The sequence below is a fragment of the Melanerpes formicivorus genome, unplaced genomic scaffold (genome assembly GCF_026170545.1).
Source record: "Melanerpes formicivorus ecotype bairdi unplaced genomic scaffold, bMelFor1.0.p_v2 SCAF_21, whole genome shotgun sequence".
NCBI classification, from domain to species: Eukaryota; Metazoa; Chordata; class Aves; order Piciformes; family Picidae; genus Melanerpes; species Melanerpes formicivorus.
In genome coordinates this window covers 4,811,172-4,828,148 of record NW_027142373.1, presented here as the reverse complement: position 1 = coordinate 4,828,148, position 16,977 = coordinate 4,811,172, and the positions used below count along the sequence as shown (strand labels likewise).

Genomic DNA, 16,977 nt, shown 5'->3' with positions numbered 1-16,977 from the left:
ACCATCTGTAGAAGAGAGTGAGGAGAAAAATTCTGACCTGAAGAGAGCAAGATGAATAACAGGTCTCATGAGGAGCAGCTGAGGGAACTGGGGCTGCTCAGCCTGGAGAAAAGGAGGCTGAGGAGAGGTCTCATTGCTCTCTACAGCTCCCTGGAAGGATAAAGGAGCTGAGGGTGGGATGGGCGGTCTCTTCTCCCAGTAACAAGTGATAAGAGGAGAGAGAATGGCCTCAGGTTGCACCAGGGAAGGCTTAGATTGGGTATTAGAAGAAACTTCTTCACTGAAAGGGTTCTCAAACAACAGGCTCCCTGGGAAGGTGTTTCAGAGAGGCAGAGATGTGGTGCTGAGGGACATAGTTTAGCACTAGACTTGGTAGAGTTAGAGAATGATTGGTCTCAATCTGAAAGGTCTTTTCCAACCAGAATGATTCTATGATTCTATGTGCTGGGCTATGTGCAGGACACCACCACCTTCCTCCCTGAGCTCTGCTCATTACAGACCTTTATCATGCTCCAAGGGTTGGTGTCCATCAGCCAGACTTGAGACTGGAGTGCAGGGAACAGCCAGAAACTTCTGAGACTCCATGCACTGGCAAGGGTTTCATTACCTACTCACCTCTTGGGGGCAGGATGGTCTGGTGTTAGGACCAACATGGGAACCCACCACAGCCACCTAAACCTTCACTCTCAACACATACATACACCAGCTTTAGAGAGGCTTAGAGGGAGAGAAGCATGGGGAGAAAAGCAAAGCTGCCCTGGAGGAGACTAGCCAGAAACATCCCCAGCACACAACTGCTGCTCTCTTGGACTATGAAGATGGTTTCATCTTGTCTGTGCTTAGCAGTGCAAAAGTCAGTTGCCAACTAGGGTAGGAACCACCCAGCCTCCTGAGCCCAGAGCAGCTGAGAGCTTCCCAGGCCAAGGGTTGAGCCTGGGAGAGCAACCAGGAGAGAGATGAGAGGAGGAAAATGAAACCACATGCTGATGGGAGCTGCTGCCAGGGGCTGGGAGGTAGAACAGGGAAGTATTAGGAGGTGTCATACCTGGGGCACCTCTCACCTTTTGCCTTCCCCCTCCTGCAGCAAGGAGGCTTCAGAGCTCCTTTCCATATTGTAGCTTTCTGAATGCTCCCTTTTATGCCCTGTAATTGCATTTTTGTACCAAAATCAAATCCTCTGGAGAGAACAGGTTTCCTCTCTCAATAGATTCATCTCCAGTGCAAGTGGAGAGGCACTAATTGCTCTATCAGGGTCTCCAGGGCTTTTCTCTGTATTGTTAGCTAACAAAAATGTGTTCTTCATTTAAACACTTAGCCCAAATATTTCATTTTTAATTACAGGCTGAGGCAGAGCATGAGCTGGCCCAGAGCACCAGCAACTTCTTCCCCCACCAAACCAGCCCAGCAGACTGGGGAGGGATTTCATACAACCCCAGTGGTGAAAAAAAAACCAGCCCTGGATGGGGTCAGGCAGAGGAGACCCCACCAAACACCCTGCAAGAGGCATCACCTTCCCTGGAAAACAAACCCCTGGAAAAGCATGAGGCAGTATAACAGCACACCCTGAAGACCACCATCACCCTTAACCCTTCCCACCTGCTCCAGGCAGCACTTGTATATCCAGTACTTGCCCCTGATGGGCCCTTCCTGACCATGCCCAGACCATGCTTCCTCCCCCAGTTGTGGTGACTCCTCCCACCTAAAGGACTGGCCATGACCCCTGCCCACACCCTGCCTGCACTGCTGGATGTTTGCACCTGGCATAGGGGGGATCCCCTGCTCCAAAGGCAGAAGGGGAACCCCATCTTTGTGCTGCCAGCCAGGGGCTTTGGGTCCAGCAGCTGGGCTTGAGAGTAGGCACTTGGCCCTAGGAGAAAAAGGAAAAGGGAGGGTGATAGAATTACTAAGGCTGGGAAAGACCTGTGAGATCATCAATCCAACACCACCATGCCCATAATGAGCCCCCACAAGGATCTCAGGGACCTCTCTGAACACTGAGCACAAAGGAGAAAAGAAGGATGAAAGCTCAAAAGGGTCTCAGGCAGCTCCCTGACTGTGGCATCTGGCACAACTGTGCTCCATCCTGGTGCCAAAAATTTGGGTCAGATTCAACTGTTGAGCATCTGATGTAGGGCAGGAGCCCCAGCCAGCAGCTGCATCTCCCAAATCACATTATGGGTGGAAAGAACATGCAAGAGGAGGGTGGTGGTGAAGCTCCTGAGAGGCTTCTGCTGGGCTAGGGCCCTCCAGGACTGACAGGTGAACTCCATGGAAGAAGGCAGGAGGAAGCAGCCTGATGAGCCTCCTCAGTAGAGCCGTGGGAGCAGCCAAAACCATCTGCATCAGGGGGACAGGGAACCAGCAAAGACCTCAGCCATGACCTCATGTTCCAGAAGAGCTGATGTGCACATCAGCCTGGCTTTTCCCTGGGAGGATCCAAGCTGCAGCTTTGCCTCTATTTTCCAGACCTGTGCTGTCATGTCCCCAGGCTCTCTTGCTCCTTGTGGGTTTTTCTCCCTCCCCACCAAGGATCCAAATTGGAATCACCTTTTTTAAAGCAGCTCCATATGTGGAGCAAACTCCTTGCCTCACCACACAATGGCCTCCCTGCTCTCCCATCACACCCCCACCCCCAAAACACAGCTACCACCAGCATGAAGCAGCTCCAATGTGTAAGAAGGGAGAAGCTGGTGCTGCTCGGAGGTGCTCTGAGCCCCAACCAGAGCAGCTGGACCAAGAATGGGCCCGAAGCTATGGGATGTGCTTCTGACATGTCCATGCTGCAGTGTGCTCAAACACATCCTGATGGTGAAAGAGCAAACAGAGAACTTGGCTGCTCCAATTCATGTTTTTATTTTCTTTATAATGTTGTGTAGCTGCCTTGGTATTTAATCCTTGCAACCAAGGGGATAGCTCTCCCTTCTCCAAACATCATCATCAGGGTGGGACTGGGTCAGTTCCGTAGCATTTGGAGTAAGACAGACAAAAAAGCAGCAGATGGAGGCATTTACCTTTTGGCAAGTAAGAGGCATCTCTAAAGAAGATGATTTTTGAATCAATAATGTGTGAAAGAACTCCAATTACATCCTTACATCTCCAAATATTTTAAGTTGCCTGTCTGGGAAAACAAGAGGAATAGCTTTTGTTTATTAAACAATGACTTTGAAAATGACCTGGCAGGCTCCTATCTGAAACACAAAGGAAGTCTTTCTTAACAGGGGATGTCATCATGCATTTATTTAAAGCTTTAATGATATGTTTTGGGACATCAGCTACGCCTGAATATTTCTCCCTTGCAGTTGTCTGGAAGAGGGAGGCTTTTTTTTCCCCCCTCTTAAAATAGCAAATGAGGCCAATTATCTCATGGCAATTCCAAACGATAATTCGATGCTGCTTTAGCTGTCAGTGTCCTATCAAAGCAGGTTTTGCAGGTTAATTTTAGGAACACATCCAACCATTCCAATCTGCTCAGCTGAGCCCTGCTGAAATTCAGGGTGGGAAGAGGAGCTGCCCTTCCAGCTCAGGGTCCTGCACACAGTTCAGGGTCCTGAACACAGCTCCAGGTTCCTGCACACAGCTCAAGGTCCAGCACATACCTCAGAGTCCCACAAACAGCCCAACTAAGAAACCAGGAGATGGTGAGATGCTGAGGGATGTGGTGGGATGCCCTCTGATCATCTTTGTGGCCCTTCTCTGGACCCTCTCCAACAGATCCCTGTCCTTCTCATGTTGCAGGCCCCAGAGCTGAACACGGTTCTCCAGGTGGGTTCTCAGAAGAGCAGAATCACCTCCCTTGAACATCACTGAGATGTCCTAAACAATAACAAGAGGAAGGATTTCACATCTCAGCATGTTAGGAGCTGGCAGTCACTAAAGCTTTAGGAAGGACCATAGTACTTCAATTTCTTACAGATTAATGGGATTCATTTGGGTTTTTTTGGGGGGCGGGGTTTGTTTCTTTTTAATTAGTCTCATTAAAGACAAAATGATCTTCCTGTGGAGCATGCAAATAAGCACAAAGCCACAGGCCCAGCTGAGGTTTTGTTCCTGATGTGTTTCTGCAGAATTAAGAGTTGCAAACCAGGAAAGATTTAATAATGGTTTCTGAGAGAGATTAGCAAGAGGGAAACAGCTCAGGGAGGATTAAGAGCAAAGCAAGTATTAGCCAGGTTTCGGATCGAGTGTTTGCCAAAAGTTGCTCTTAAAGTTTAAAGCAAGTGGATGAGTGCCCTTCAGAGGGCTGACAGCCTCAGAGCAGTGTTTGCTCCTGGCGATGCGTTAGGGTTCATTGAGCTCCAGAGTTCACTCACTTTAGATGGCCAATTTTTTCTCCTTCTACACAAATAAATAAGAATACCACTGTTAGTCCCAGGGCGTTGCTTATTGTCAGGGATATGACACTTGTCTTGGGGAAGCTGCCAAGCTGCTTGGCCCTGGAAGGGCTGAACGCCATGGGGTGTCCCCATACAGAATGTGCTGCTGCAGCACAACACCCCTTTGCTCTCTCCTAAGCAACACAGCCAGAGCGATGGTGATTATTTTTCCCCCTATTTCCACCCCATTTTATGTCCTGAAAGCTTCTTCTCTCCTTAGTATCAGGAGGATCGGCTCTAAGGCTGGTGGGAGCTTTTCCTGTCCAGCAGACCAAACACAGCACCTCTGAACAGAGCCCCCACCCACCCAGTGCCCCCCAACATTTCTAATACAGGCAAGGCCCTAAATATTTCCCTCTTTGTAGCTCATGCCTGGTTTAGAGGGTAATCACTGCACCAGTTTCATCCCCCCAGGGCACAGAAGCGTGAGCACAGCCAGTGTCCCCAGGCAGGAGCAGAGTGGTGTGGGGAGTACATTGCTCCTAGCAGTCCTCACTGGCCTGCACAAGCACCAGCTGCAGTTTGTGCTTAGGATTTCTCTGACATACTGTGGAAAATACATAAAACTTGGTATTCAAGAGCCAGATTCCAAACCTGAATCCTAAACTCTTCAAATATCAAACGATGAAATGAATTTGAAGTTATGTTTCTAAAGTGAGCATGAACCAGCCCCTATTTTCCAAAGATCAAGAGACCAAGGGGACAGACATGCTCCAGGTCCCTCCATCCACCTGGCCAGCCCAGGGGACTATCTTCTCGCTCCTCCTCAACAAAAGCAGCATCCCAGGCTCTGGGACAGGTGCTCAGCCAATATCTCCACTGATGCCTTTTTGCACAACCCAAACCCCCTGATCCCAGCATGCTTCCCAGAGCCTCCCCTCACAGTGCTGCATGCAAAACAGAACTCTGCTCCAGACAGCTGAAAACATCATTGACTTTCCCCTCTTTCTGCAGTTTATTTTTTGTTCTCCCTTCAGCAGAGTGCTGGAGCCAGGCTAGTCTAGTCACGCTCCCTTTGTTTACAGCCAGTTTCTTCTCCATTTCCCTCCCTTGGCTTGGTGCTCCTCAACCTGTTCCTTGCTGGGCTTTCTTCAGAGCAGGGCTCTTCTTCCATGAGCTCGATGGGTCCCAGCCTAAGCACATCCCCATAGCCAAAACTCTCCCAGCAAGCTACAGGAAGGAGTTTCCTCGTCTATTATTGTTGTTGTTGTTGTTGTTGTTATTATATTATTATTTTCTTCTTTTTTTTTTTCTTCTTTCTTAAGTCATTAAGAAAATAAAAGCAGAATCTGATCCATGTGCTGAAGGTCTGTGGGGTCACAACCCCCAAAGGGCTCTGCCCACAGACACCCAGAGGTGTCTCAGCACCTCATCTCCATACCCCAACTCAAACACTGCCCTGAGCCCCCCAGTAACCCCACTCGCCACTTCCCACTCTCTACCAAAGGGTTTTGGCCTGGTGGACACTCCGCCTTTGGAAGAGCTAGGGGAAAAATCCCTGGAAAGAGCCGAGGGGTGAGGAGCAGGCGTTGGGGTGAGCCCGCAGCCTGCCCGGGGCGAGGCGGGGAGGCATGGGGGAAGCCGGGATGAGCCAGGTGCTCCGGTAGCAGAGGAGGGGCGGGCAGCAGAGCTGCGGGTCGCTCGGTTCCAGAGCAGCCTCCATCTGTCTCCTGATCCAGACCCGGACCCGGACCCGGACCCGGACCTTGATCTAGACCTATACCTAGACGCGGACCCAGACTTCTCCTCTCACCCCGTCTCCTATCGCCAGTCCCCCGCCCCGTCCCGGTCCCCGAGCCCGCCCCGAGCCCCAAGCGCTCTGCCCGGTCCCCGCCCCGAGGTGCCCGCACCCCCAGCTCCGCCACTCGAGCTCCCCCGTGCGCCCTGCCCCGGGAGGCGGCGGCGGCTGCTGCCCGCTCCCGGAGCTGTCCCTGCCCGCGGCTCTCGCTTCGCCCGCACCGGCCATGCCGGGGCCGCGCCGAGACCGCCCGGCCGTGCTGCTGCTGCTCGGAGCCTTGCTGGCCGCCGATCTCTACTTCCACCTCTGGCCCCGGGCACGGCGGGAGCTGGCGGCGAGAGCCCCGGGCTGCGCCTGCCGCCGCCGATCTGCCGCCGCTACCGCCGCCGCTCCGCCGCCCCGCTCCCGAGCAGCCTCCGCGCTGCGGCGGCTCTTCGCCCACCCGCTGTACCGAACCGCCGGCCCGCGGGGCCCCGCCGAGCCGCTGCTGGGCGCCCGCGAAGCCCTCAGATACTACCGGCGGAAGGCGGCTCGCTGGAACAGGTGCGTCCCGCCGGCACGGCACCCCCTGCCCGGGCACCCCCTCCACGGGCGTCTGTCGGACACCCCCTGCATGAACATCTCCTGGGCATCCCCTGCATGAGCATCCCAAGCACAGGTATTCCCTGGGCAGGTCCTCCTCTGGAACCTCCTCTGTAGGCAGCCCCTGCATGGACATCTCCTGGGCACCCCCTTCCCGAGTAACCCCTCCAAGAACATCTCCCTGGCACCCCTCACATAGGCATCTCCTGGCAGCTCCTTCCTGGGCAACTCCTGCATGGGCATTTTCTGCTTTACTCCTGCACAAGACTCTCAAGTGCAGATACCCCTCAGTCACCCCCTTTGCAGGCATCTCCCAGACACCCCCTTCCCTGGAACCCCTCCATGGGCATCTCGTGGGCACCCCATTCCTGAGCACTTCTCTCATGGGCACCTCCTAAGCATCCTCCCTCTGGGCATCCCTTCTGCTCCCCCACCCCCTGCACAGACACCCCAGAAGCACCCCATTCTGAGCAGCTCTCTCCTCCACCCCTTTTAAGCACACCCTGATTGGGCCTGCACCAACTGGGTCCCCCCTGGCATCTCCAGCCCAGTTTGTCCCCTCTTCTGGCTCTCTGCCATCACTAACTCCTGTGACCCCTGCCTCAAGGGGTGGTGGTGACCCTCAGCACTATCTCTGAGCATCTTGCATGACACAACTGCTGGGGCTTCACACCCCAGGGCCTCTGAACTCCCAGTCTAACCCCCCTCTCATGAGTGTTTCATCCAAGCTGGAAACAGCCCTGGCATCCCTGCTCATCTCTGTATCACACCAGCTTCTTCCCTCGCACACAAACTCGGACCCAGTGGGATGTCCATGGTGATGGGGTGCTGCAGCAGGTCACCCTGGTGCCTCTGCACAGAAGCTGCCAGAGTGCTGAGCTCACAGCCTTGCCTCGCTACCCCCTTCATGGGACAGGGATGGTGCCCACCTGCAAGAGGACTGCTCCTCCTTCCTCCCACATGCTGTTTGCTAAGCCACACAGGCAGGACTTCCAAGCTCCCAGTTTCTCCAATTCAATGCATATTCCTCTTATTCCTGTGGGACTCACACAGACCTGGCTTCAGGCACAATTTGCAGGAGGACGTGATGGAAAGTGACAATGGAAAGAACCAAAGAATTATCTCTGTGGTCTGAGCAGCACCAGGAGCTGCCCCATGTGCTCAGCTGGGGGTTACCCCTGTGAAGATCATTCCTTGTTTGAGTCAATTTGAAGCAGGTGCAATCTTTCTTCATGTCGCTTGAACTCCATGGGTGGTGGATTTGAGCATTCTCAGGACACGGCCATGCTGTGCCACAGACCATCCCCAGACACATCTTCTCAGAGCTGAGCAATGCCTCCTGGAGACTTCAGGATTTGGGTAGCAAGATGGATGCTTCCCAAGCACAAGCCTGGCGGGGATGCGATGTGAACCAAAGCAGCTCATGGCACATACTGAATGGCTCCTTAAGCACCACCAGCAGCCCCGAGCACCCAGCGCCAAGCACTTGCAGCAGCACTGGCATTCCATCTATGCCAACATCACCTGTGGGACAGCTCTGGCTCTTTGGTAAGAAGCCTGCCTTCCTCAGCTTTATGTGCTGCTCTCTTTAGATGTGCTGCTTGTGATGGAGCTGTGGCTGCACCTTGCCTTTTCTCCAGAGCTTTGGTTAGGATGTGGCCAGGAGGAGAGCTGTGATGCTGTTTGCCCTTGATTGACTTGGCTTTGCACCTCCAGGAAGGAGAAGGGAGGCAGAGTATTGATTGTTCCTCAGTCACTCTGAAATAAAATATATGATGCTCACAAGCAGGTGAAGCCTCCAGCAAGCAGGGACAGGCTGGGGTGACACACAACCTCTCCTGCAAATTGAATGTATAATAAGATGGGCCTTGCCAGGGCTGATGCTTTGCTGTTGGCATGGAGGAATTTCTGCCTCACCAGAAGCACTGTAGAGCTCACGTCCTCTCTGACATGGTCAGTGAAAGATGTCCCTACAACTGCTGAGAGCACTGACCTGGGGGACCCAGGAACCCATGGCTTCCTCTCCTAATCCATAGGTTTAGTGAAGCTGCTGCTGCTTTTGAGGACTGAAGGTAGTGCTGTGGGAGCAACGTCCATGCCAGCTCTCCCTGATGTGTGACCATACACTGTCGAGCAGAGGAGGGTCAGAGCTGAGCACCCATGGGTCACCCTCTCCTCGGTGTGCAGTGTGACTGGGCAGTGACACGTTCCTGCATCACCTGTGGGTCTGGCCGTTGGCAAAACAACTTTCTGAAGGGCGGGATGCTCTTCCTGAGTGGCAGGAGCTGTAGCTTAACCCCCAGCACAGCATGCCTGCCTTCATTCCTGCAGCCAGATGGACATCAGCTGGACTGGGACTCTGCCAGCCCATGGAGTGGCCCCAGGACACAGCCTGTTTCAGATACCCAGGGCCAGGAGAGCACAGCACGTCCTACCTCCATGGCACTGGCTGTGTGCTGCCTGCTGCCCAGTTCCATGCTTTTCCTCAGCACTCCAGTCAGGACCAGGATTTGATTGCAGGCTGCAGAACCAGCTGGAGCCACGGATGGGGACACAGGAAGGAAACAGCAGCAAAACCCTTCCACACCTCTTCAAACCCATAAAAACTACCCTTGCAAACTCCAGAGGTTATTTTTATCCTTGAAGGAACAGCCTCAAAACTCCAAACTCTTTAACCAGCTTGGAGCCAGGGGAGGTATGGGGTGAGTGGACACTGGTGCCCCATGCCCAACATCACCCCAGGTCGTGCCCCTTGCAGCCCAGCAGCAAACTGGCAGAGAAGGAAGCCAGGGCAACCCCAGGGCTATTTATAGGCCAGCAGCAACGACCGCAGTTTTTAGACAGGAAAGTATCTCAGGAATCCTGAAAGAATTGGGGAGGCAGAGGGAGCTGGGTTTGGGGTTTAAAGGATGACAAAGGGCTCACTGGCCCTGTAGCAGTTTGCCTAGGGCAGGGACCATGCAGGCACTGGGCTGGGAACTGCCTCCCCTTGCGCAACTGCTGCCTTTTTTTTCCCCAGCAGTGATCTCCTGACAGGTCTTTCTTGACCCTGGCTGTGGCAGGGGGGGTCAAGGTTGTGCCTCAAATACTCTCCCATGCGACACCTGGTGCATGGCAGCATGCTGGAAGGTCAAGTAATGTCCATCAGAGCTGATGGTATCCTTGTGCAGAGTAGCCAGCCAAACCTGCCAGAGAGGTTCAGCATGCTCCTATGTCCTCCTCCTCCCAATGTGGGACTAGAGCTACTGCCTTCTTTGCAGATGGGTTGAGCAAAGAGACATCTCCCAAAAGCCTGCAGAATGGCCAGCACGGGGCCATGTGAGACCCCACCAGCAGCACACCCTCCTCCCCTTGGGCCCTGGGCTGTAAATTGCTTCAGCTTCCTCCCAAACCAGACCAATGGAGAAATGCTCTGAGACCCTTATTGCTGACCACATGCCTGTGGACTTTGTGCTGTAGCTGACCTGATCCAACTGATAGGCAAACAAAGCAGGAGAGGGAACAGGCTGCTCTGACCTGCAGATCCACCACGTCTTTCCCTTTCCTAGATTCCTCCCAGGATGCTGAAACCTGTCCTTCACCACCAGGAAGGTTCATCCCTTGCTGATGGTTAGACTGGACTAACCACACCGTTTAGCCTGCTTGGATGGAGATGGATGATGTAAAAGGAAAAAACAACAACCAACAACCCAAACTCAACATTTTCCTGCTGGTTTGAAGCAAAAAAAAACAACCCAAAAAACACAAACCAGCCTCACCCACGAGGCAGAGCTCTTTCCATTTGCCAGCACCAAGCCAACCTCAGTGCACAGTCAGCACCCACTTGCTGCAGCCACCAGCACAGCAAATTCCAGCAGATCCCACGGCACATTCCTCTCTCCTACTGAGCCTGAAAACCATGGCTCCCAGCCACCCTCTCCTCCCTGCTTTTAGTTTTGTTTGCATTGTACACAACCTGAAAAAGGAGGAAAAAAATAAAGTGGACAGGGAAAAGCCTCCTTCCATCTTTTGTGTTTCCCAGAGCATGTTGTGCTGAGGGTCTGGGCTGGGTCTAAGCAAGACTCATGGTACCTCCCTCTCTCCAGTTGCTCCACCCCAGCAGCGGTTAATGCCCTACTGGTTTCTGCTCCCAGCTCCTGTTTTCTTCCATAAATGTATCTTGGCACCTCCAGTGGTCGTTTTCCCTTTGTCAGGACTGGCTGTTCCATGCATGGCTCTGCTGGTGGTGATGAGAAACCAACACTGTGTCCTCCACCGGGTGGAACCAGTCACCTTCTGATGGCAGTTTAGCAAAGTGTGGCTCCAGCCATGGGGGTCTCACAAGATTGAATGGGGAGAAGTTTGGGGGTTATTATTGAAGTTGGGAGGCCCCTTCAGCTCCCCTGGCCAAGAAAAGAATGGGTTCAACCTTCATTTGACAAGATGATGGGCAGGACAGTGCCAAACAGCCTTGTCACACCCCACTTCACCAGACTGAGGGCCACAAATCTGGTCTTGGAAGCAATTTATGACTCTTGGTGGTATTTTCCCTGCCTGAAACCTCCAGCTGCAGGAAAACACTCTGTCAGAGATGTGATGACCATAAGGACAGTTCTCTATGGAGGCTTGCTCAAACAAGACTGTTTTTGTCCTGGGCTCTCCAGACACCTCCCTGAGAAGTCAAGACACAAGTTACCTGCTGCCACAACACATCCCCTCCCAAACCCAGCCTGGAACTTGCAGTCCTTTCAGGAAGCATCATATCACACACTTCATCCATCCCACAGAGCAGCTCTTGTGTTGCTGGAGATGTGGTTTAGCTCTAGCCATGCCCTGCCACCCCTCCTGGTCCTGATGGGGCAGAAAGAAGACACAGAGTCCTTTGTCTCCCTGCTTGAGCCTGCTTTCCCATGGCTTTGCTGAGGCAAGAAGGTGACACAATTTGTGAGACCTTTGACCATCTCAGTCATCCTGCCTCGGTTTCCTCTGGAGGAACACCCAGAGTCCTTATCCACCTTGTGCCCCCCAGCTCTGCTCCCCAACACCCTCCTTGCTCCCTGACAGCCTCTGGGCTCAGAACAGGAAGGGTTTCCACCCCAGGGCTCATCCTCATCCTCCCATAACTGCTCTCTTCCAGGCGACACAAGCTCTACAGGGAGGAGCTCAACCTAACCTCCCCAGCAGCACCACTGTTGCTCCGGCCAGAGGCCAGCTGGCTCCAGTTCCACCTGAGCATCAGCAGGGATGGGCTCTACCCACGCTCCAGCCCCACTGTCAACAGGCTCCTCCGGGACATGCAGGACTTCACCACTATCAGTGCTGGTAAGCAGTCTTCTGCTGTAGGGATGGGGATGTTGGGAGCTGCATGGGGATGAGGAGCTCCAAGGCCCCCCAGACCACTTTGCAAACAAGGTGGGGAGAGGCTGTCACTCACTGGAGGAAGCCCCAAGCCTTCTGCCAGCTTCCCAGCAGGTTTTGTGCTGTGCAGCTGCCGTGTCCTTGGCTGTGGTCCTTAATGCAGCATTTTTGATGCCAGCCATGCTGGGGACCTGTTGCACACCAGTTTAATCCCAACTGCCTACCTCACTACCTTCCCCCCTACATCCCTTGCTGTGCAGGTGGCACTGCTGCATACCCAGTGCTGGGACAGGGGTCAGCAGCAAGAGTCTGGGCTTGGTGGGGTCTCACCACTCCTCTTGCCCTTGCAGACTACAGCCAGGATGAGAAAGCACTGCTGGGAGCCTGCGACTGCAGCCAGAGTGAGTGTGACATTCAGGTCCCTGCTGTCCCCTTAGTCCTCAGCTCCTCCATCCACACCCTCACCTCTAGCAAGTGGAACAAAAACCCAGGCACCATCAGGCCCTTCCTCCTTCCATTAAACCCTACCACCCTAAAAGAGGCTGGGCTGTGGGTGCCGGGACACCAGTATGCCACTGGTTTCTGCTGGGGGAGGAAAAAGTCCCCAAGAGGACAGAGGAAATTGCCGCTGGGGGAAGTGCTGGAGGGAAAAATCTCTTCTATGGCACAGGGGAGAGGGAGAGAGTCTGAAGGGAGAAGAGCAGCTGGAAGTAGCTGTGGAATGCTCTCAGGAAGCTGGGAACCTGACCCACACTGGAGTGTGTAACTGGTGCTCTGCCACATGCCAGGACAGCTAATGTCCCGTTCCCTTCTCCAGTTGTGAAGCCCAGTGGTGTGCACCTGAAGCTGGTCCTCAGGTTCCAGGATTTTGGAAAAGCCATGTTCAAGCCCATGAGGTAAGGCACATTGGCAGAGCAACCCCCACAGCCATGACCCAAGGATCCCACAGCGAGGGGTGCCAGGATCCTTGGCAAGGACAGGCACAGAGAATCCTAGAGCAGCTTGAGTTGGTAGGGACCTTAAAGATCATTCAGTTCCAACACCCCCTGCCATGGGCCATGTTGCTCAAAGCCTCACCCAGCCTGGTCTTAAACCCTTCCAAGCATGAGATATCCACAGCTTCTCTGGGCAACCCTCACTGAGGAATTTATTCATAGTGTCAAATCATCACAGCACAGCTCCCCTCCCCTGCACCCAGCTGCCTTGACAGCTGAAAAGGTCTAATTATTATTGGCTGCACCACCTCAGTGCACCCCTGGGTGCGCTGTCCTTGTGCCACTGCCACCAGCCGCCCACACTGCTGTACCCAGTTAGGTGAACCCCCTCCTTGCTCTCTCCCAGGCAGAAACGCGAGGAAGAGACTCCTGAGGACTTTTTCTACTTCGTTGACTTCCAGCGGCACAATGCGGAGATCGCTGCCTTCCACCTGGACAGGTAGAGACCTGCCACAGCGCCTGGCCCTCTGCTCACACAGCTCTGGCATGAGAAGAGCTATGCTGAGCTCTGCAGAGCTGCTCAGCCTTACAGAAGTGATTGCTTTGCAGCACCCTTTGCTGCTTCTGGGTTACCTGAGGATGGGGGAGCTCTGGGTCTCAGCTGAAGCCCAGAAGTCAGCTTTGCCTTGGCCACTGCATGAGAATCAGAGAATTGTTTTGGGGGAAAGTTCTCTAAGATCATTGAGTCCAACCATCGACCTAACACTACTGTGGGCATCAAACCACATCCCAGAGTGCCATGTCTACACTTTTCTGTACACTTCCAGGGATAGTGACTCCACCACCTCCCTGGGCAGCCTGTTCCAATCTTTGGCCACTCTTGCAGCAAAGACATTTTTCCTAATCTCCAACCTAACCCTCCCCTGGCACAATTTCAGGTCATTTCCTCTCATTCTATCACCTGATACTATAGAGAATAGACTGACCCTTACCTCACTCCAACTGCCTCTCAAGGAGCTGTAGAGAGCAATGAGGTTTCCCCTCAACCTCCTCTTCTCCAGACTAAACAACCGCAGCTCCTTCAGCTGCTCGTCATAAGACTTGGTCCCTAGAGCCTTGACCAGAATAGGCTTCAGGTGGCTCAGGAATTCACCTGGCCATCAACAGCTACATGCACATTGTCCCTTTCATGCACCCAAGTGCAAAGATGACCTCTGGGCACAAGTTGAATCCTCTCCTGGTGAAGTAGTTTCATAGTTTCATAGTTTCATTCAGGGTTGGAAGGGACCACAAGGATCATCTAGTTCCAACCCCCCTGCCATGGGCAGGGACACCCCACACTAGATCAGGCTGGACAGAGCCTCATCCAGCCTGCTCTTAAACACCCCCAGGGACGGGGCCTCGACCACCTCCCTGGACAACCCATTCCAGGGTTTCACCACTCTCATGGTGAAGAACCTCCTCCTCACATCCAGCCTGAATCTCCCCACCTCCAGCTTCATTCCATTCCCCCTAGTCCTATCACTACCTGATATCCTGAGAAGTCCTTCCCCAGCCTTCCTGTAGGCCCCCTTCAGATACTGGAAGGCCACAATTAGGTCACCTGGGAGCCTTCTCTTCTGCAGACTGTACAGCCCCAACTCCTTCAGTCTGTCCTCACAGCAGAGGTGCTCCAGCCCTCTGCTCATCCTTGTGGTAGTCACACTCAGTCAGCAATCAAGGAGTGTTTGCAGTGAGATTTGCTGCAGCAATGCAGTTTCAAACCCTCAGCTAATGAGCAATTAACCCAGCACCTCTTCCCATCAGGCTTTGTATTTAATAAAATCAAAAATACCCTTATGAAAAGAGGAGGGCAGTAGCCTCCTCCCCCTCCATGGGATAAGCACTGAATAGCATAGAATTATAGACTCTGAGTGTTTCGGTTGGAAAAGACCTTTAAGATCATCACGGGAGAGTGATCCTTGATGGTGATGGTGGGTAGGGGGCTCTAGTTCCCATGTCATAGAATCATAGAATAGAATTGTTAGGGTTGGAAGGGACCTCATGGATCATTTAGTTACAAACCCCTTACCATGGGCATCTCACACTAGATCAGGTTGCCCAGAGCCACATCCAGCCTGGCCTTAAAAACCTCCAGGGATGAGGCTTCTACCACCTCCCTGGGCAACCTGTTCCAGCGTCTCACCGCCCTCACGGTGAAGAACTTCTTCCTAACATCCAATCTGAATCTACCCATTCCTATTCTTTTCCCATTTGCCCCTAATCCTATCACTACCTGACACCCTAAAAAATCCCTCCCCAGCTTTCTTGTAGCCCCCTTCAGATACTGGAAGGCCACAACAAGGTGTCCTCAGAGCCTTCTCTTCTCATAAGCAGGACTGGCTTGTTAGTCCTGTAGCTCACTCTCTGAGTGAGGGAATGAAGGGGGACATATTCCTTTTGCAGCTCTGCCCCTTCACCTTGCCTCACCTCCCACCAGCTTGCCTCTCTGCAGCCCAGCTCCACCACCAGAAAAATGAGTCTGGACTGCTTTTCTAAAGTGCTTTGTGGTTTTTAGAGCCGAAAGATGCGGGATGAAAGCAAAGATTCTTTCTCTTTTTTCTTTTTTTTTTCATCTCCCTTTCCCCATTGCTCAATCAGTAACAGGCTAAATCCTGTTCCCTGCCTGCTTCTCAGAGGCACAGGGCATTACCCAAGGAGCAAAGCACAGCAAGAGCTGGTTCCCCCCATGGTACTGACTCAGCAGCCCACAGCAGCTTTCCATTCCTGACATGAATGCCTTCCTGCCTCAGGCCCTGAGGTTTTTGAAGCATACTGGAGATGAATCAACCAAGCATGAGTGTGTCTGAGTGGGGCGATGGCTCCTCACCTCCCGCTGCCTCAGCCCTGTCGTACCGGGTTCAACCCATCCTTGCTCTCCGTCAAACCCAACAGCACAGAAGGCCCCAAAGGGCTGTTCTTGGCTCCTGAAGGACCCAGCTTGCGTGTGAAGGGATGGGAGCAACCAGTTACAGAAAAAGACATGAATCCTGGAGAACATCCAGATGGTTCCAGGCGGCAGCTATTAAAATAGCAAAAATCTGAATTCAGCCCCGTTTCAATCCAGAGGGTGAAGTGATTCTGGTGAGCTGCTAGAAAGAAGCTGGGAGATGAAAAAAATATCCCTGTGAGTGCAGTTATCAAAAGGCCCCTGGTCTACCAAGGGAAGCGACAAGGACAGCATCTGCTGTCCCACCTTGCCATCCTGTGCGCTAATGTCCCTTGGCACCGCAGGCTCTGACTGCTGTCCCTTTTCTGCAGGATCCTGGATTTCAGGAGGGTGCCACCCACAGTCGGGAGGTTGATCAACGTCACCAAGGAGATCCTGGAGGTCACCAAGAATGAGATCCTGCAGAGTGTCTTCTTTGTCTCACCAGGTAGGTGAGCATTTGGCTGTGCAGCCTGCCCTAGGTGATCCTGCTCTGGCAGTGGGGTTGGGCTTGATCTTTGGAGATCCCTTCCAGTCCCCAACATTCTGTGATTCTGTGTTGGTCCATGTGGGTGGAAGAGCAGGGCAAAAGGGACCAGCAGTTCCTGTGCTGCTGAGCAGAAATGAAATTCTTGGGTGAAACATGCACAAAGACATGGTTACAGCAGAGGTGTCTCTCAGCCTCCAGCTGGAATCATCTGACAGATCTATTTCAGTATTAAAGGGGCCCATAAGAAAGGTGGGGACAATATTTTAGCAGGGCCTGTTGTGACAGGACAAGGGGTGCTGGTTTGAAACTGAAAGAGGGAGATTTAGATAGAAGTAAGAAATTGTTTACAATGAGGATGGGGAGACACTAACAGGTTGCCCAAAGAGTTGCCCCATCCCTGGAACCATTCCAGGTCAGGCTGGAGCTCTGAGCAACGTGCTCTAATTGAAGATGTCCCTTCTCACTGCAAGGGGGTTGGACTAGATAAGCTTTAAAGGTCCCTTCCAACCCAAAGCTGTCTATTGCCTGCTCTTTCTTCCTAACCTTTCCCCTAG

At 53.1% G+C, this 16,977-nt stretch overlaps 1 protein-coding gene across 1 annotated transcript in view; it reads left to right on the top strand.

The window, feature by feature from the left end:
- Positions 1 to 6,300: 6,300 nt before the first annotated feature.
- The window catches only part of FAM20A (FAM20A golgi associated secretory pathway pseudokinase), an 18,954-nt gene continuing 8,277 nt past the window's right edge, over positions 6,301 to 16,977 (top strand). Inside the window, exons 1-6 of the mRNA XM_068151158.1 lie at positions 6,301 to 6,654; positions 11,810 to 11,994; positions 12,381 to 12,431; positions 12,848 to 12,926; positions 13,372 to 13,464; positions 16,266 to 16,381. Of these exons, the coding sequence (XP_068007259.1) occupies positions 6,338 to 6,654; positions 11,810 to 11,994; positions 12,381 to 12,431; positions 12,848 to 12,926; positions 13,372 to 13,464; positions 16,266 to 16,381 (841 nt within the window). The 5' untranslated portion in view covers positions 6,301 to 6,337. The remainder of the gene's footprint in view (positions 6,655 to 11,809; positions 11,995 to 12,380; positions 12,432 to 12,847; positions 12,927 to 13,371; positions 13,465 to 16,265; positions 16,382 to 16,977) is intronic.